Source organism: Myotis nattereri (assembly GCF_964212035.1).
Source record: "Myotis nattereri genome assembly, chromosome: 5".
NCBI classification, from domain to species: Eukaryota; Metazoa; Chordata; class Mammalia; order Chiroptera; family Vespertilionidae; genus Myotis; species Myotis nattereri.
In genome coordinates this window covers 56,778,605-56,798,688 of record NC_138080.1, presented here as the reverse complement: position 1 = coordinate 56,798,688, position 20,084 = coordinate 56,778,605, and the positions used below count along the sequence as shown (strand labels likewise).

The 20,084-nt window shown below is 46.5% G+C and overlaps 1 protein-coding gene across 1 annotated transcript in view; it reads left to right on the top strand.

Moving 5' to 3' along the window:
* ARHGAP10 (Rho GTPase activating protein 10) overlaps positions 1–19,824 on the top strand; it is a 260,742-nt gene extending 240,918 nt beyond the window's left edge. Inside the window, exons 21-23 of the mRNA XM_081092259.1 lie at positions 15,217–15,369; positions 16,202–16,293; positions 19,099–19,824. Of these exons, the coding sequence (XP_080948385.1) occupies positions 15,217–15,369; positions 16,202–16,293; positions 19,099–19,187 (334 nt within the window). The 3' untranslated portion in view covers positions 19,188–19,824. The remainder of the gene's footprint in view (positions 1–15,216; positions 15,370–16,201; positions 16,294–19,098) is intronic.
* The last annotated feature ends 260 nt before the right edge of the window (positions 19,825–20,084 follow it).

Below are 20,084 nucleotides of genomic sequence, written 5' to 3'. Positions count from 1 at the left end.
TACGTTTCAGGTTCAGTCCCCAGTTGGGAGGCAGCCATTCGATGTTTCTCTCTCACATCATTGTTTCTTTCTCACCCCCATCCTCCACCCCCGTCTCTCTCTTGAATCAGTGAACATGTCCTCGAGTAAGGATAAAAAAAATAAATTAATAAATAATAAAGGTTGCTTAAGATAACCCATAGATAATGATGTCATTCAACCCTAGGCGGGCATTCTTGGGACTTAAAATGGAATTGGAAAGTGTGCGTCACATTACATGGCTTTTAATAGTTACTACTGGATTCATGTGAAATCATTAGGAACTTATTATGTATTAAAAGGGACTGGAGAAACTTGTTATGCTCAAGTTTGGGGTCATCTGAAGACTTTGAAAAATCTAACCGAAAAGCAAAGTGAAACTCGAAGTAGGAATCACAGACTCCAGATGAAATCCCCTCCAAAATCGTCATCTATGCATGCTGAAGACTGTGTGTTGTGGATTTAAATTAGATGTTACTCAAACCTGCTTGTCATTTTACTGTCATTTTTCCTTAATGAATATATTCTTTTCTCTTTAGTAATCCTAGCAACAGTGACAGTGGGTACATAGGAACCTGGAATCTGTAATCCTGAGCACTCCCAGGTGGAATTCGTTGCACGTGTGTGGGTTTAAAGCAAAAACCAGATCTCTTAATTATTCCTTTCAGTGAGCGTTTGCCACAGTCAGTGGAGTACAGTTTAGTCAGGCATCCTTCTTCCATCGTGATTCTGTAGAAAAGGGACAGGAGCCACAGTAAAGCCAGTGCTCAATTCACAGCATGTCCATGCCTGAAACATGAAGAGCTTGATATTTTTGGTCATAAATCAAATGAGGAGTGAATTCCCCAGCTTCCCATTCACACCAATTTTAAAATGTCATGGAAAGCACTCCAACACAGAGGCCAAAAAGGAAGAGCGGAAAATAGAAGTTGAAGGAAGTCTGGAATCAAGAACTTGAATTTTTCTGTGCATTAGATAGAATAGACGCATATTTCTCTTAAATTTATAGAGTGTTTCTTGTCTATCTCTATTTAAATTACAGTTGAAAGTCAGTATTATTTTATAATAGTTCCAGGTGTACAGCATAGTGCTAAACAATCATATATTTTACGTAGTGATCCCCCTGATATTTCCAGTACCCACCAGGCACCATACAGAGTTATTACAATGTTATTGACTGTATTCCCTATGCTGTACTTTCCATCCCTGGGACTGTTGTGTAACTACCAATCTGTACTTCTCAATCCCTTCACCTTTCTCACCCAGCCCCCCCACCCCCAGGCAACCACCAGTCTGTTTGTATATTTCCTAAAGGATTTACTTGAAAGCATATTGCGGTCCAGATTTATCATGAAGTTATGGGCGTGACTTGAACTTGAGCTCATGTCAGGACCCCATTGAGGCCTTGTTAAGCCCACACTGCTGGGCCCCACCCCCGGGTGATGCTTAGGTTTGAGGGGGAGCCTGAAACTGCATTTCTAACTTACTCCTCCAGTGGCCCTTGTGTGCGTCACACATACTTTGATTCTCTCTGCAGTCTCCCTTCCTTTTTTGCTCAAGACAAATCTGACCGATCTTCAGGGTCTAATTTTGTTTTCACCTTCAGGAAGCTTTCTCTAGCCCTCTTGTCTACAGGAAGATTCTAAATACTACTTTTATCTGTCTACACCCGATACTTGACAATAGGAAAATATTCCTTCTAGTGTGAGTTAATATTTACCTTTTAGTGTTATTTGATAGTTACGTGTGTGTGTGTGTGTGTGTGTGTACCTGTATATCTATATCAAATCTCATTCTGCCTGCCTGCCTATCTATTTTAGTCAATTCTGGCTGCTATAGCAAAAATACTTTGATTGAGTGGCTTGTAAACAACAGAAATTTATTTCCCGCAGCTGTGGAGGGTGGGTTGCCAGGTTCTGGTGAGAGCCCTCTTCCACAGACTGCTGGCTGCACGACTCTTAAAGGACACTAATATCACTCGTGAGAGTTCCACTCTCATGACCTCATCTAATCCTGATCACCTCCCCAAAGGCCCTGTCTCCTCACCATCTCACGGTAGGGGGTAAGGTTTCAATCTAGAAGTCTTGTTTTTTTTTTTTGGGGGGGGCGGGGGGCACACAAACATTCAGTCCATAGCACTCTCTAATCTTTCCCTCATGCCAAGAAAGATTGTAAAGTTCTTAGTGATAGAAACTGGGGCTTATACTCTGAACATTTTAGTGATATTGATGTAGTTATCAAAACACATTTTATATCCCATCTTAATTATGATGTATTATTGAATAAAACTTTTCTTTTGGAAATCTCATTTCTTTCTGCATATCACTGAATGTCTCTTAGGCAACTATGTTTGGTTTTTGATCCATATTCCTTTTTTCTAAACATCAAAACTCCTCTAGAAATTACCCAGTATTAATCTCACCATTTTCTCTTTATAACATTTTTCTTTGTTTTCCTTAGCTTTTGTAAATTTAGTTTTCATTGAGTGTGTAATGGTCTTTTTTAAATCCATTATCTCTGCATACCACCGTACAATATGAAATATAGTTGGATCTGAGTAAATGCCGATTAAGATCCCTTTTAATAAACCCAATGTTGCTGTGGGGGCATTAAAACCCTGCTCAGGGCTTAAAAAGGAGGCAGTGCCTGGGCTGCCTGGTGTGATGCTCTGTTCCAAAATGTACACTTGCCTTATCTCAGGTCATGAAAAGTGGAGTCCAAAATGTTTGTGATCACACCTGGGACCCGGTAGCTCTGTTGCACAGAAACACCGTGACCCCAGCCACCGGAGAGCCAGTTGGCAGAGGAAACCTACAGCAGCCGAGAAGCTGAGGTATAGGCTGTGTATAAACACAGCTGTGGCCTCTGACAGGTAGAAGACAGTGCAGCAGAATTGGATTTCTTGGGTTCTGCTGATGGTTATGACTTGCGGGTGTTATTCATTGCAGTCAATCAATCTGGAGCTATTACTTACCTGTACACTCAGCGAGGTGATAGGTGACTTCATGGCCAGTGAAGAATCGCTGGCTCAGTCTCCTTGGAGGACATTACATCATAGGTCAAGGTATTTCAAATGTTCCCAGGTCATTTTTCCCCCAATGAAGTAGTTCCCTCTGAACAGGTTTTCTTCCATTGTAAGTGAAGGGGCAGGTCCTTGACAAGTAATCCTGTTAAGTTCCCTGCCACAGAAGCAAATCTCCTTTAAGTAACTTCCGGCATTGCTTTCAGCTGCCTCCACAGAGTTCCCAAGAGAAGCAAGACCGCCTTTTCTGCAGGCAGCTCCCATGCTTGGATGGCAGCATCTTGGGAAGCTCTTAGTTGCTGGAGATGTGGGTGCTCTGGGAGGCCAGGAGGGTGGAGGACTCCTCTCTCCCTGGATGAGAGGCTTGGCCTAGTTTATCCGGAATGTCCAGGTATTCCTGACGCATCTCTCCCGGGGGTGCCCTGATCTGCTTCGAGGCAGAGATGTCTGTCCACCCAGACTTGATGTTAGTTGCTTAAAATCCCATCCTCCTTGACAGCCGGTACCTGTCACCCCTGGACTGTGTGTGCAGGAAATAACCTGCTTCCTTTAGGCTGGGCAAACACAGAGCTTTCCCATAGACAGTGACTTGGCATTTCCCATCACTTGATGTTGCTTCCACGATTGCTTTTTAGGAAGTGGATGGATTTTCCCGGGAAATATCAAAGTGCCCCTTACACTTGATTTGTGGCTTAGTATTCTACAAGCCATGAATGATTTGTTTAAAGTTCAGAAAAAAATCATCTTAAATATTTTTTTAACATATCTGTGAAATCTGCCTCACAGATAGAAATTTTAAGGTGGCAGCAGTGATAGGCAAACGTTGTGTTCACCTTGTTTTTGTTTCTTTCCCTTTTCCCTCCCCTCCCCCACTTCAGGGAGGGTGTCTCAGCCCATCCCTCCTCCACTTTGCTGCTCCAACCCTTTTGCCAGGGGCAGTCAGTTCACCCTGTAAGTTGGTGGCCTATATTTTTACCTCTTTTATTATGATTATTGTTTGAAGAACAAATAGGGAGTTTATATTTTAAAACTTTTAATTTTTTTTTTGTACATCTGCTTTATTACTAATTTGACTAAAATGAACCTATGTTGCTTTTGTAACAAGGGGATGAAAGCTATGCAGATTTAAAAAGAGATCAGGCAAGGGTGATCGTTAACCTAAAGGAATGAACTGCCCTGTCCTAGCATTTTTTTGGCCAATAGGGAGGACCCATCCTAGTAAGGTTAGCACCTTTGCTCTACTCACCTGCAGACTGGCCCCTGGTTACAGAAGGTGGGGTACATTGAGATCTCTGGTAGAGCTCGTGCCTGCATTGGAAGGGTGTGTTCTCGGGTGCTGGGTGCTGTGAAGAATGACGTGGAAGCCAGTTCCTTCTCCCATATCTAAGTGAGCAGTAAGGTCCCTGGGTGGCTTCAGAAAGTTTAAAGTCTAAGATAGCCCAATGTAAGAAGGAATCGGGCCAAAGAGCAGGAGAAGTGTAGCACCTTGCTGTGAGCCTACAGTAGCTTTGTAAATTCTACACAGAAGTTAGCTCTTTTTGGACTTTCTGTGGCAGGGCTGGGGCCTACAGCGGGAGAAATTTTGCTTCAGCAGTGCTGGTGGTCAGTGGCTGCAGAGATGGCTTGGTTCGATAGGTTGCCCTCTTGTGTTTCTCAGAAACCATGGAACTTTAATTATTGGTGGTCAACAGACTCTGTTTTACCTGCTCTATAAATGACATTTTATTTTAATCCCCATAGACATACCTTCATTTTTGGAGAGGGAAACAGAGGCTCAGAGAAGGGTAGGGAAGTTGCCCTGAGCCACAGGACTTGTAAGGGACAGAGGTGGAGTTGGATGTCTCTCACAGTGACTTGTTTTACTGTTGGGATTGAAATTGGTTGCTTAATGGGAAGATTGTTCAAATTACAGGTGTCCCCCAATTTTGAGACTCAGTGAGGTAACTGGCTGTCAGCTGGTCGCTGCCCTTAGTTAGAATAGGGCGCATTGACCCTACGTTGTCATGTGGCTGTGGTTTATAATTACGTCTGGGGAATAAACACTTGAATCTGGTTGTTGCACATTCATCATCCAACACCTTTGGCTGAGATTTGGGGACGAGGGCATCTTCCCCTGAAACAGGGCTGGGAGACCTGGACATTTGATATTTGGCAGCAAGGCAGCATCCATAATCTTCTGTGAGTAATGCGATAGCCAGTTGTCTCCCTTCAGCTTCAGTAAGCTCTTGAAGCTAATCTCAGGGCCCACATACTTGGCCATGGACCACAAATGTCTGTTTACATTCATTTCTTTGGGGCACAGTTTTTGTCCTGTGTATTTCTTTGAGTCTTCTCTCCAACTTCGTATAGGAATTATGCCTTGTATGCTCACATTTTTTTTTTTTTTAAATCCTCATGTGGGACATGCTTAGAGGAAGGCAGAGGGGTGTGTGTCGGAGGGAGAGAGAGCCACGTGAGAGAGAAACATTGATCAGTTGCTTTCTGTAAAGGTCCTGACTGGGCACTGAACCCAGGTATGTGCCCTGACGGCAACCTTTTGGTGCCCAGGACAACGCTCAACCATCTGAGCCACTCTGGCCAGACACCCTCACATCTTAACGCCCCCTGTGTCTTGCTAGGGTGTTTTTGATATTTTTATTGTGTACTTTGCACTGATGTGTGGCCTAATTCCTGTCTTCCTTTGCTGTGCTGTAAATAAATGTAGAGATTTTATTTTCAAGCTAGCGTGTTTATTAAAGCCCCATAATGAAAAGTGGATTTTCCAAAAGAAAGAGACACGTCTGAATTTTATAGTAGCTGTTTTTCTGCCTCAGACTCAAAAATTGTCTTCCCATTAGTCTCGTTTTGTTTTCCTTTTTCGTTTCATTGGCTGGGTCCGTCTCAGGGTTGAAATGCAGGCAGGGCCCTGGAGCTCCCTGCACATTGGAAGATAGTCCAGACTTAGAAAAGCACTGATTTTAGAATCAGTGAAGCCTCATTCTGCTTCTCAAAACCTTGGGGGCCTTCTATCAATTTTGTAAGCAAACCAAGGCTTAGCAAGATTATCTGTAAAAGGGGAATAACAACATCCGCCCCTCTGGGCTGTTGTGAGGTTTCAAGGAACCACATGTAATAAAACCCAATTCCTGCTCCCCCGGGAGCTCTGGGCAGCCACCTGCTTGGCATTCCCTTCCCTCGGAGAACCTAACCTGATATTCTTATTTTCACTTACCCTGACTTCCTGGTTCGTCCGTTATAGAATCTCCTCACTAACAGCTCAGGGAGACCTGCAGAACCTCTCAAGACCTGCAGAAGCCTTAGGTGTTGACCCGAAGTTGTGTTGTTTCCAGAAGTTGCTGTAGGTTTTCCAGGAGGACTCAGTCTGGGTCCTCGCCAACTCTCTGTGTCAGAATCTACTTTGTAGAAGCCCCTGTGAATAGGACCTTTGGATATTATGTGACCAAGGCCTGGGGTTCCCCTGGGGCCCCACCAGCTCCATATTCTGAACAGTGTGAGTGGCTCATCTTCTATCACCACAGGCAACCCATCAAACAGTTTGGTGTGAAACAGGAGGGTTTTCTTAGCTGAGTGATGCTGTAGCCCTTCCCAACTGCAACCCCTGTTCAGCCCTCAGGTCGGGTGGCAGCTCGTTTTCACAGGGGGGCTGAGCTGGTAGGAACATGCCTGTGAGTTATGCAGAGACCTCTAAAGCCCTGACACTGGCTGGAATGAAGCCATGGTTCCTTCTCGGTTCAGGCCCCGTACCTGATTCCGCAATGATCGTCTGGAAAGAGACGGGTGGAATTCAGGGGATGCTCCGAGGGAAAGGCTGGGCAGGTGGGATCCTAAGGCAGTTCTTTTATAGCGAAACCCCAGGAAGCGATCGCTCTAGGAGTGGCCTTTGTAAGTTTCAAGCTGACTGGCTGGTGGGGCCCACTCATGTTAAGGAGGAAAGTCACCCAGAAGCCTGAACATCTCACAGGGTGAGGGCTGAGCGTTCAGTGTGGCCGTGTCCTTCGACAGGCTCTGTCTTATCTATGTGGGACTCATTTCCTGTGGTGCCTTTTTCTCCCTGGCCACCTGCCTCCTGTAAAAGACATTTTTTCTTAAGGGTGAACAAGTTATTGCTTTTACGTGCCGGCCTGACGTATCGGCTGCCTCCCTCCTGCACGGGAGGCGCGCAGTGGTGCAGAGAGCTTCTCCACAGGGAAGCCCGGGTGTGTGCAGGTGGGCCCCGGGCACACGGGACCCCCTGCCACAAAGCCCGTGGAGATGGAGAGGGGGGCGCTGGGGCATTTGCTGTCATCCCTGCCTTTAACCCAGGGGTCAGCAAACGATGGCTCACTGCCGCCTGCTTTCATAACTGAAGTGTTATTGGAACACAGACACCCAGTTATTTGCATTTTGTCTGTGGCTGCTTTTTAGATGCAATGATGGCGGAGCTGAGACCTGCCATGTGTGGCCTTCAGACCCTAAAGAAGCGGTTCTCAACCTGTGGGTCACGACCCCTTTGGCGGTCAAACGACCCTTTCACAGGGGTCACCTAAGACCGTCCTGCATATCAGATATTTACATTACGATTCGTAACAGTAGCAACATTACATTTATGAAGTAGCAACGAAAATAATTTTATGGTTGGGTCACAACATGAGGAACTGTATTTAAAGGGCCAGGAGGTTGAGAACCACTGCCCTAAAGTATTCACTGCCTTGCCCTTTACCTCAGCCTACCCTGTAAACAGAACAAGCCTAGTTGGAAGAGTCCCGTTTCTTAGAAGTCAGTTTCCTGGTGAATTGCCATTTTTCAGATGGGCAGCGCAGGTGACTTTTTAAAGAAACCCTCAGGAATTCTTTCTTGTCATTGAACCAACCAAACATTTTTCTTATGCTTGTGATTGTCATTTCAAGAGGCCTTTAGTGTTTCAGTCATTAAAATGCTTATTTGGGTCATTCTTTTTACAACCTATTGATTAAAATTAAAAGTGTATTTTCAAATAGTTTTAGATTTACAGAAAAGTCACAAAAGTAGTATAAAAGTGCTCCCACAGCCCAGCCGATGTAGCTGAGTTGGTTGGGCATTGCCCCAGGCACCAAGAAGTCCCAGGTTCAAGTCCCAGCCAGGGCACATGCCCGGTTGCAGGCTCGATTCCCAGTAGGAGGTGTGTAGGAGGCAGCCAGTTCATGTTTCTCTCTCATGGATGTTTCTATCCCTCTCTCCCTCTCCCTTCTTCTCTCTCAAAAAAATAAATGAAAACAGATTTGAAACACCAAATAAATAAAAGTGTTTCCATAAACCCTTCCCCAGCTTTCCCCGCTATTAACATCTTACGTGGCACCACAGAACTTTTGTTTAAAGTAAGTGATTTATCTCGGTCCAACATTATTAACTTACAAACTTTATTTAGATTTCACTGGTGTTTTACTCATGTCCTTCTTTTATTCCAGCATCCAATCTAGAATCCCACTACATTGCATTTAGCAACTTTAAAACATTTTTTTTTATTTTTATTTAAAGTGGTGACGGAATAAGACTTGACTTGGGGTGGTGAACACACAATTTAAAAAAAAAAACGGTGATGTCCACTTAATATCAGTAATTTTCCCCTTTGGTGTAGATTATTTGTTTTTTTGTGGGTTTTTTCCCAGGAAATAAAATGATTTGTAAGTCACTCTCACTTTTCTCAGGCTGTCTTCTCACCTGTACTGTGGAATAGTAGTGTGTCAGGAATGCATGGACTCCTGTATGAGTTGTGTCTAGCTCGGTGCTGGACTGTGCAGCTGCGCCCAGCAGGAGCTTGGGTGATATTGATGATGGCAGCATCAACTCAGGGCAGACACCGCCTCCTCTAGAAAGCCTTCCTGGATGCCCGATGATAGCTAGATGCTTCCACCTCTGTTCTCTGAGGGCCGTGGGCACCTCTCTACACGGCACACATTACTTTGCATTATGAGGATCAGTTGTCAGTCTCCGCCCCCTTGCCTGGGTACTCATGGAGAGCAGATGTCACAGTCCCCTGGGTGTCCCCAAGGCCCGGCATGGGGCCTGACTGATAGTTCCCAGACCATGAATGATGAGCAAACAGGGTTTGTTTGGAAGCCTCCCAGGGCAGTGAAGGCCTCCTTGCCCAGTCCCGTGGGTGATGGTGACTCTCTTGTCATGACTGTTTGCTTCTCTTCACTGCTGTCCCCTCTGCCAGCTCAGTTGGAGCCAGCGGCGTGCTGGCTGTGGAATTCTCCCCCTCCGGCACTTATGGAATAACTGTGGCACTTATTGGAACAGAGATTTCCCATAATATACAGATCTACAATATTTCCTTCTGTCTTTATTAACATTTTCAAACACTTTTGCCCAGGACAGCTGTTCTAGACTTATGCTGTGTGTTTCTCAGGCTGAAATGCAAGATCATTCCACTAATGTGTTAGTTTCTGCTCAGAGACCTTGCAAATAAATGAGTTTTTAAAATCTTTCATTCCAGCGAAAACTTCTGATTGGATTCTGACATCATATAACCGCCATCAGATATCTTGCTATTTGGGGGATTTAATCACTTCCTATAAGCAGTCATTTATTGACTTGCATTCTCCCTCTTCTGCATCCTTTGAATTTTAAATCATGCTCAGCGCTCAAGGCTGCTGCCCAGAGCCTGACCTGGCTGTGCATTGCCAGAAAATGTTTGTGAGGTGCAGGAGCCCCCTGGTGACTCTGCAGCTGTTGTCCAATTTTAAAAGTTAAGGCCCCTAACCGCTGCCCCCATTTCTGAAATGTCTGTGCTTTGTTGCTGCCAAAAAGTTTTTATCCTGCATAGAGTGTAGAGTCTGACATTGGAGACTGTTGGGCACAGTGTGAATGAGAAGCAGCATATAGCACCGATTTGTTACATTTCGGAAGAATAGACTCTGCAGAGTGTAAGCATATGCAGCTACTGTCCACATTTCATGTGCTTGAGAGCGGTTCCTCCCCACTGCAGAAGCCATAGGGTCTTGGCCTGCAATACAGACCTGTTTTTCCAAAGCAACTGTGTTGATGCTTTTTATAGAAGAGCATTCTCTCCTCCGCTCCCTGCTGATCTTCCCAAACCCGCCCCCCCCCCCCCCCCCCCCCCGCCGCCCTGCCCTGCACAAACACAAGAGACTTTGTTGCCTTGGGAATAGTCTGGTGGACTTTCTTTTTATTTTTTTTTAAATATATATATTTTTTTTATTGATTTCAGAGAGGGAGGGAGGGAGAGGGGGGAAGAGAGAGAGAGAGAGAGAGAGAGAGAGAGAGAGAGAGAGAGAGGATGATGATGAGAGTGAATCATTGATCGGCTGCCTCCTGCACGCCCCCCACTGGGGATCAAGCCCGCAGCCTGGGCATGTGCTCTGACTGGGAATCGAACCGTGACCTCCTCGTTCATAGGTTGACGCTCATAGGTTGAAGCTCAACCACTGAGCCACGCCGGCCAGACCAGGTGGACTCTCAGTGTAAGTGCTTTCAAGGCTGAGTTTCTGAGTTAGTGGTTTGGATCTTCTATGTGTTTTTAGTGAGACCCTCTTGTCCATTTGTCCCTGTCTTTCAGAAGGAAGCATTTCTCCTTAAAGCAAGGTGGTGACGTTGCTTCCCCGTGTGGAGTGGAGAGGCGTTCTTTTTTTAAAAGATTCTTGCCATGTAGTGTGTGAAATCAGGAAGATAGCAAACAAACAGATATTACTGTTTCTCTGGAATCGCCTATTTTTGTTTTGGTGAATGTGGTTTCTGAGCTTTTCAGGAGGAGTTGACTACTCTGTCTCCATTTTTGCAAAGCACAAGTTGCCTTTCAGGAAACATGTAGCATTTAGGCACGTTTTTTTTTTTTTGTAATTGGTCAGCAGCTCATCATTAAATAAAATTGGTGGCTTGTGATCATGCCGGTCTTACTCATCAAAAATCCTTCGTTAAAGCGGCAGCAGGAAGAAGGAAATAAGGAGATTTTAAACAACAGTTTTAAATTTGGGAGGTGGTAGGAGAGGACACTCAAAACATTTCATTATGGCCCAGCTGGTGTGCCTCAGGGGTTGAGCGTTGACCTATGAACCAGGAGGTCAAAGTTTGATTCCCGGTTTGGACACATGCCGGGGATGTGCAGGAGGCAGCCGATAATGATTGTTCTCATCATTGATGTTTCTACCTCACTCGCCCTTTCCCTTCCTTTCTGAAATCAATTTAAAAAATATTAAAAAACAAACAAACACAGTAAACCATTTCCTTATGTTCTACTAGGTAAGGAGATTTCTATGCTTATGTCATCCATCATTTTTGATCTTTAACCCAAAAACTTTCTTAGCCAGGATTCTCTGCTAAGCCACAGAATAGGAAAATGGCCTCAGTATTTTCTGTTTTCCCAAGGTGTTCATGTAAGGAACTGTGAGGTCTGAAATTGTACTCTGCTTGCCAGCTTCCCTAATTGCCGGTGGTGGTGTCGTGGATGCTGGCAGCGGACTCCACTGATCATAGCAGTGGCTATCAGGCGTGTCACTTCCTGTCCCAATACCCCTCAGCTGGTGCCCTTGGGCCAGGCAACACCTCCACGGAGTGTGACCGGAGAGGAACCTGGAGTTTAGGAAACCCAGATCTTTTAGGAAGGGCAGTAAACCTGCCCTTTGCTCCAGGGAAGTCACAAGCTCGATCTGCCCTGACTGTTTGCTCTATAATCCCGAACAAAGGCAGCCAGTGCCTCTGTTTGTAACATGCAGAAACACGAGAGACACACAGAGAATTGTCTCCCAACACATAGGTGGCTAGAAGCATTCTAGATGTACAGGAGAGATGCTCATTCATTGTGAATGCCTTGGAGCTTAATTCGCTCCTAGCAGCCAGGTTGAGAAGAACTGCTAGACCAGTGGTTCTCAACCTTCCTAATGCCGCGACCCTTTAATACAGTTCCTCATGTTGTGGTGACCCCCAATTTCATTGTTACAAATTGAACATAATTAAAGCATAGTGATTAATCACAAAAACAATATGTAATTATATATGTGTTTTCCGATGGTCTCAGGCGACCCCTGTGAAAGGGTCGTTGGACCCCCAAAGGGGTCGCAACCCACAGGTTGAGAACCGCTGTGCTAAACCTTTGCTATGGGCCACCATTTCCAAAATAGCTTAGTATTCCTCTACAATGTTTTAAATCAAAGAAGAGAAAGGAAGAGTGTATCAGAACTTTTAGAAATTTTCCTCTACTGCTTTTTGAGAAAATGTAAGTATTATATTTTAAAGAATTAAATTGTTAAAAAAATGTTGATACTTATTACCACACACACACACACACACACACACACACACACACCCTACCCAAATTCTGGAAGGTAGGAGATGGTTTACAAAAAGAAGCTCATGTTTATAATTGCTTGGCTTCAGAACAATATGGCCAGTTTGCTTAGGGAGAAGCCTATGAAATACACCCTCACCCGACCGCTGCTGTCTGAGGTAAGATTTCATGTTCATGTCTTCAGTGTATTTATTGAACCACTTCTTGCTCCTCCCATTCCTTCCCAGTGAAAAAGTCTCTGAAAAGTTTCTTGTATCCAAGCAGCTACTCTGTTCTGTTTCCAAACTTTGTTTTGTTCGTGTGGGTCTCCTCCTCCATAGGACTTCGATTCTCCACGTGACTTCTTATGCCTCGTCTCCAGACCTGTGTTTTGCTCCCTGTTATGAATGTCCCAGCTTGCAATGTTTGTGCCCACTTGGGATTCTGGAATCCAGAGAAGCACTAGCTGAGGCTTCTGAGATATTGAGGAGAAGACGGAAACTCCACTACAGAAATTTAAGTCTAAGTGGGAAGTCTGACAGGCTGTCCTGGTGAGCTGGTCAGTGTTGGGTCATGTAACACATCTGTATTTTAAACGACAAGAAAAAGATCACAGAAAACAAACAAACAATAAAGGTCGAGAACTGGACCCAGGAAAAGGCTGCTGATTCTGAGTTCTGCTTTGGGACAAGAAGGAGAAAGCCCAGCAATGGCCCTTACCTTCTGCATCCGCCATTCCAACAATTCTTTCGCTTTCCGAAAATGTTATTTTCCCTTTATTTAAAAAAAAAACACAACAGAACAAAAAGACTTTTTTTAAAAAAGAAAGATGTGAGGATTACGTAGATAACTATAGAATTTATGATCTGTGTTTTTAAAGAGCCTTATAAATATAGTCACATTGTTTATCTTTATCCCATCACTGTCCTCCCTCTGAGCATATGGATGACCATCATTTAATCGCTTGGCTATTTATGACCAGAGAGAGTTGACGGGGGTGTGGTAAGACATCTCATCTTCCACCACCACCACCGCCCTTGTTCAAGCACCTTGAATCATTGCTAGGAGACAAAATGGCGATTGTTTGGCTAATGGCAGTCTTAAATTTTCTGTCAGAGCTCCACCCACCCTTCCTCTCCCTTCCTGATTAGGAAGACATTTTCAGGTGAAGAATGGAGTGACTTTTGCTGCTGGTGACACAGATCACTTTGAGAGTTATGGGTGTCTTTGCTGTGTACGAGATAGGTTTTGTGACTTCCAAATGAACGGCTGGATGGGGGGGTTATAAATAAGTCATTCAAAGAACAATGTTTTTTAAAAGCACATCCCCTACCCCCTTTTCCTGATCAAAGGATAGGAAACCTGTGAGCTAAATATCAAGTCAATAGTGGAATATTTCAGGTACCTGATTTATAAAATCCAACTTTAGTTATAGAACACCTAGATTTATTGTTCGGATGTTGGTCGAAGACTTCGTGTGCCTAGCAGTCTTCCGGGCCATTGAGGTATACAGAAAGAGCTAAAGACTTGCTCTTGCCCAGAAGGCAAGAGAAGTATCGGAAACTATCACAGAACAGCTCAGGTCAACCTGCCGTCCTGTTTATTGGTGTGACGGGCCTTCAGGGAAGATCGGTGACTTAGGCCAAAGGAGAAGTATTGGGGTGACGAGCTGAGCTGAGCTAGAGACAGCTTTGGCCAGGCAGAGGGACTGGGGAGGCTGAGAGTTGAGGAGAAACGGGAGGCAGAGTGTGTGTCAAACTCAGGGAAGCAGGGCTGCAGGCAGGCAGGCAGTCTACGAGGGCAGGAGAGCCCCTAGAGGGCAGGTGGGGGCACACTGGTTCTGGGGGAGGCAGGTTGGGTAGACTGGATCTTCGGTGGCTGAATGTGTCCGATTGAGCTGGCAGGGTTGGAGGAACGGGCTGGAGATGAGCCAAGAGACCACAGTGGTAACAGACACAAGGCGGTGAGAATGGGATGGTCTCCTGATAATGAAGAGGAGGTGGGCAGAGGAACAGCCTGGGGAGAATTTGAAGTAAAACTGGACAGAGTGGTATTAGTTTTTCTAGAGAAGGAAGACTCAAAGCAATGCTCAGGAGTGTGGAAGGACAGGAAGCAGCTGCTCGTGGAAACGTGTTAGCTGAAGAGGGTGAGTTTGAGGTGAGGAGCACCTGGGTCCGAGCAGCTAGGGAAGACGTGTGTGCTGAAAGTGAGACGGAATGGAAGGAGGAGCTTGTAAAGTGAGCTTCAGGGACCATCACCACACGCCTCCCACGTGGATGCCTGGAGAAGAATGTAATTCAGGTCAACACACCTGTATGGACTCTCCCTTTGTGTTTAGAGGCCCCTCCAGGAGCCTGTTCACTGACCTTTTCCATTAATTTTTTTTTTGAAATTTGCAAATGTTAGGGAATGTTCAGGTCACCAAAGGTTTTTGCTATTCGTTGCTTTCTCCTTTAAAGCTAGTCTAGTCCTCTCCAGAGGGCTCTTGATTCCCACTGCGTTTTCTTCTGAGTTGCTACATGTTTATGACCAAATAAAAAAGCTTTAAACATCCAAAGGCCACATGCTGAATTTTTGGAGCTCTAGGCTGCCATGTCTGCTGCACATTCATTTGACTTTCCTCATAAACAGAAAACCTCAAAAGTCCCAGCAACTATTCTGGGCACTTGGATTCCGGTGCCCTAATTAGTGAGCTGATACCTGGCCAGGTTGGACGAGACTCGACCTTCTCCACTAACCTGGAGAAGTACCAGGTGCCGCTAATTTGGGGGTGGCTTTTGGGGTTCGAACAGCATGTGGAGAGGACTCTGTCTTCCTGTTCATCTGGAGAGACAAGGGAGCCATCATCCTAGCTATTGAGGATTGAGGTGTCATGTGTTTGGGGTTCTGTGGCCTTTATACTGTTAAACCCGGTTCTTCAAACTTCCATCCTTAGCTCAAGCCAGACCCGACCACCGATGGTCCAGTGGCTTAACCCGCAGTCTCCGACCACACTGAGCTGCAACCGAGCTGTTACCCCGCCTTCACCCAAGTTGTCACCTTTCCTTTCCTGTCCTCCTGCCGCCCCAGCGGACAAGCCACCTGAAAGGTACGTGGTTGGGATGGGATGTAGAGGACGGTGACAGCACATGGACGGGGCTCCTTAACCCGAGCAGGTGCTCGTGTCCTCGGCTGGAAAAGGCTGGCTTGGGCTCCCCCGGCCTCCTGGGCAACACTTACAACCTTGTCTCAGGGCCGAACCCCGTTCCTGAGCAAGGACATTCCGGGGAGAAATTTACCTCGTCTGAGACCTGCTCAAACCTGCTCTTTTTGGTGCCGATGTTGCAGTTTTGAAACTATTCGTTCATTTTAGAACAACTTTTTATACATGACTATAAAGCACATGCTTTGTTTTAAAGGAGGGTTCACGGGACACTGGGGACAGTGGTGAACAGGCCCCTTCCAGAGGCATGGAAGCTGACCGTCGGTCCAGACAGAGCAGTGTCCGCAGGGCATTGTGGAAGCCACGGAGCACACGTGTGCCTCTGCCAGTCGCTGCTGTGTCTTCTGGCTCAAGACACTGGAGCTTTTCCCAATAGATGGACCACAGTGCTGAGGAAATACACATGCCCGGTGGTGCTGATGGCATGGAAGGATCGGAAAGGGCGTCCCGCCAGGCGGAGAGGAGAACTAGGGAAGCGTTTCAGTGAAAGCTGCTCAGAGAGGCTCCCTAAAGAAACATTTGAATTTGAAGCCCATCATTTACTTGAAAATCAAGTGCTGTGCTTGTGCCTGATGTTCACTTTCCTACTTTCTTAGTGGAAGTTGTCCCACCAGTGACATAGAAATGAGACCTGGGAAATGGGAGGTGGAGGGAGGTGAGGTTTCTCTCTCCTAGTTTCTCCACGTGTTAATTTGTGTCTGTCCTGGTCCCTTCTCAGCGTCACCAGTCGGAAGGCTCGAGCGGTGTATCCGTGTGAAGCAGAACACAGCTCTGAGTTATCGTTCGAAATAGGAGCAATTTTTGAGGATGGTGAGTGCTCTGAGAGCTTTGTGGTCGGATATATTCTGTCTATAACCCAGAATGTCTACCGCCTAGACCAGGCGGTCCCTGGTTGGAGCATTGTCAGGAGCACAAGACTCTCCCATTATGTTCTGGACAGGAGAGAGCTGGTCCTCTCCACCCCCACCCCACCCCCCACCCCCCACCCCCCACCCCCCGGAACGGGACGCCAGCAGCTGTCTGGATGGCTGGCACCCACCCCTGCCTTCATCTTGGTTATTCTTCAACCCTTTTAACTCTTTGGGTCTTCATTGAGGACATCTTTCTCCTCATCTCCTGATGCAGAGAAGCTAGTGCCAGTGGAATTAAAATATATTTCTTTTTTTATTTTGTTAATTCTCACCTGAGGAATATATATATATATATATATATATATAGAGAGAGAGAGAGAGAGAGAGAGGTGAGAGAGATATGTTGATTGGTTGCCTCCTGCACACACCCCATTTGGGGCCAGGATCGAACCTTGTTATGTGCCCTTGACCAGGAATGGAACCAGAGACCCTTTGGTTTTGTGCACTGATGTTCTAACCACCTAGAAACACTGGATCCATTGTTTTTTCTCTGAGTTCCCAACCAAGCCTCCCAAATCAGGTTTGCCAAATCTGTTACTGAAAGGTAACTATTATAGAAAAATTTTGGTTTATAATTCCCTTACTCTTCTTCTGCTCTACATGATTTTTGCTGATTTGAATAATGTGTGAATATTTAGATATGGGTATTGACTTTTCACATTGAAATAAGGGTGCACCTTTTTATGTGTGTTTATTATTCATACACAATCATTTAGGAACTATGCCCGGCTTAATATTTCATCAATTACCCCAATGGTTGAATATATGTCTCCCCCTCTCCCCCCTTTATTTCTTCTCCAGTCTAGCTCATGATGAAATTCATTGGTTGCTGTGGAAACAGTGATGTCGTGTGTGTGGGTGGAGCTGCCCAAAAGAGTTCTGGGGAAACAGAACCTTAGTTCTGGAATGGTTGATTAGCCAGAATGTTTGGACTACGTGGAATGTATCAGCACAGTGCATAGTGGTATATTGTCAGTAATGCGGCATTTGTTGGTGATTGTGTTTTTAGGAAGCACGTTGCCTCTTTTAGAAGAGATTTCTATATATGTGTACTCTTGAGGGCCCGGGACTCCTGATAGTGACAGAAAACAAACCACCACAACAAAACTCCACATCTGACAGAATTATATTTTGTGGAGGAATTTTAATCGTGGAGTGTAAGCAAGATCATCCCTCTGCCACCATCGCGTACATCCACGAAGAGAGTGTGGTGACATAGCCGCCCTACCCCGGGCCCGCCACTTGTTGGCACCTCATATGGCAGAAGAGGAAGCCGGGATGTAGCATTGAAACCTACCCATTTGAGGAAGGATGGCAAATTTTTGCATTGTGTGATTAGATTTGTTTGGGAGCCTCTGGAATCCCTTCCCGGGACTGTTGAGATATTTATCCTGGTAGGGGTGTATCTATTAGGAGGCCTTGTGCTGCAGTAACAGAAGCTGACACAGGAGGTAAATTAATCATGAAGATGGATTAGCTCACGCTGCAGGAAGTCTGGGCATCGGGAGCTCTAGGGTTGGTTCACGCACATTCCCCACCGCCACAGTGTCCCCTCTGCTGAAGCATCCTCAGCTCGGGGCGGGGCGTCTGGCTGGCTTTCCCCACGCAGCCAGGATGGCCGCACAGGTGCAGGCACCGTGGCCACACGCAACCCCAGCAGAAGGGTGCCTCTTCCTTGCTTGTGTTCCCTTTCTTTTCTTAGAATGAGAAAAGTTTTCCAGAACTTCTTTCCTAGTTTACTAGCCCTCCTGTCTTGATAGCCAGAATGGAATCATATACTCAACTTGAACCGGTTACTGGCAAAATCCAGAACCACACTGGGACAGGGACATCTCCTCTGGGCCCACAGACACCGGGATGAGGGTCAGTTCTGTGAGCAAGGATGGTAGATGTCTGGCACTGGGGACTGAAGTTCTCCACCTCTGAAGTCCTTCAATGACTTGCCGGAATCCTAAAAAAGTGGGTGTGCGTGACTCTGTTTATGTGGTGTGTGTGTTTCTCTCCACAAACACACATGCACACACACACACACGCACAGATACCAGTATCTCAGTGCGTTTGGGGGAGGACAGGTTGATGGCAGGTAGTTACGGATGGTAAACTGTGAAGTTAGTCTGAGATCAGATCCTGGCTTTTCCATTCTCTGTGTGACTCTGGATTTGGTCCGTAAGTTCTCTGTGCATGCTGTTTTCATCTTGATCTTCAAGGACGTCCACAGATTGATGTTTGTCAAGACAGCGTTTTGGGTCATGGAAGGTGGGACTTTGAATGTAGCACATGGTCCTCTGTGGGTGGAGGATGTGGCTGACCTGGGAGCACTGTGGCCATCTTCACTATTGGTTGAGCCTTCAAGATACACAGCAGCCCTAGCTGTTTCTGGCTCAGTGCATAGAGCATCAGCCTGCGGACTGAAGGGTTCTGAGTTCGATTCTGGTCAAGGGCACATTCCTGAGTTTCAGGCTTGATCCCCAGTAGTGGGCGTGCAGGAGACAACAGATCAATGATTCTCTCTCATCGTTGATGTTTCGTTCTCTCCCTCTCCCTCTTAGAATTCATTAAAACTATATATATATATATATATATATATATATATATATACACACACACACACACACACACACACACACACACAGCAGTACAATGAATTCACAGGGAGCAAGTACTTGGGGTATTTTGATAAGAAGTGATTTCTCTTCCCTTTCAGTACAAACCTCGAGGGAACCTGGCTGGCTAGAAGGGACTCTGAATGGCAAGAGGGGGCTGATTCCACAGAATTACGTCAAGCTGCTCTAGCGCCCGTCCTGTGAGGGCCCCCACGGACCCTGGCACCCAAGGCCCTGCCTGGGGCAGCGAAGCCACAGCCACCGGACACACGGGAATTCCAGATCACGACGGGCACTCCGGGGGTGTGGAGGGGGACACACTGCTAGAGGTGGGGAGAGGGACACACCGCAGAGAACTGTGTAGGTCTGTGGAGCAGGAGAACAGTGTCGGGATGGACTTTTCACTTGTCAAGCCTCAGACATGTGATTGTTAATTATCCAGAGAGCAGGAGGGAGGGTGGCGGCCACCTGCCAGCCCCACCTCCCCCACTGGCCACCACCCCGCCAGACACCTCCCCACCCTGCTGCTGAGGTTTTATAGGGAACTGTCCCCGTGGTGGTGTTTGCAAGAGGCCTCCTGGCTCCGGTGGGCGTGTGGAGGCACTGCTGCCGGGGGTCAGGGCAGTGACTTGTTCTAAACCCAGCGGGCAGGTGCTCCTCCCTGGACGGCCCCCCTCGGGCCCCTTGGGCCCGACACTCATGCTACGCTGAGAGCACCCACATATTTATAACAGGCTTCTCCTTGGTGGTGCTCACCCGTGTGCTGTTTCCCCGACACCACCCTTTTGCTCCAAGGCCTCTGCAAATGAAATAAAATGTAATTTCCTATTTGGTGTGTGTCATAATGTGGGGAGGATGCTGGAGTGTGTTCCCTCTGTAATGTTTTATGATTTGCCAGCCAGTGGACGGAAATGCACTTCCTGCTGACCTGGCACTCGCTAGCTCGCAGGAAGGCGACGTGGAGGAGGAGCCTTGCTTATATGCCGGGCGGTGGTCCTGGGGGCAGCGCCTCTCTGATGTGTGAGGTCCCGGAGGGCTTTCTCCAGCCTCCAGAACAGCCTTTCCCCAGGGCCTGCGCGACCCTTGA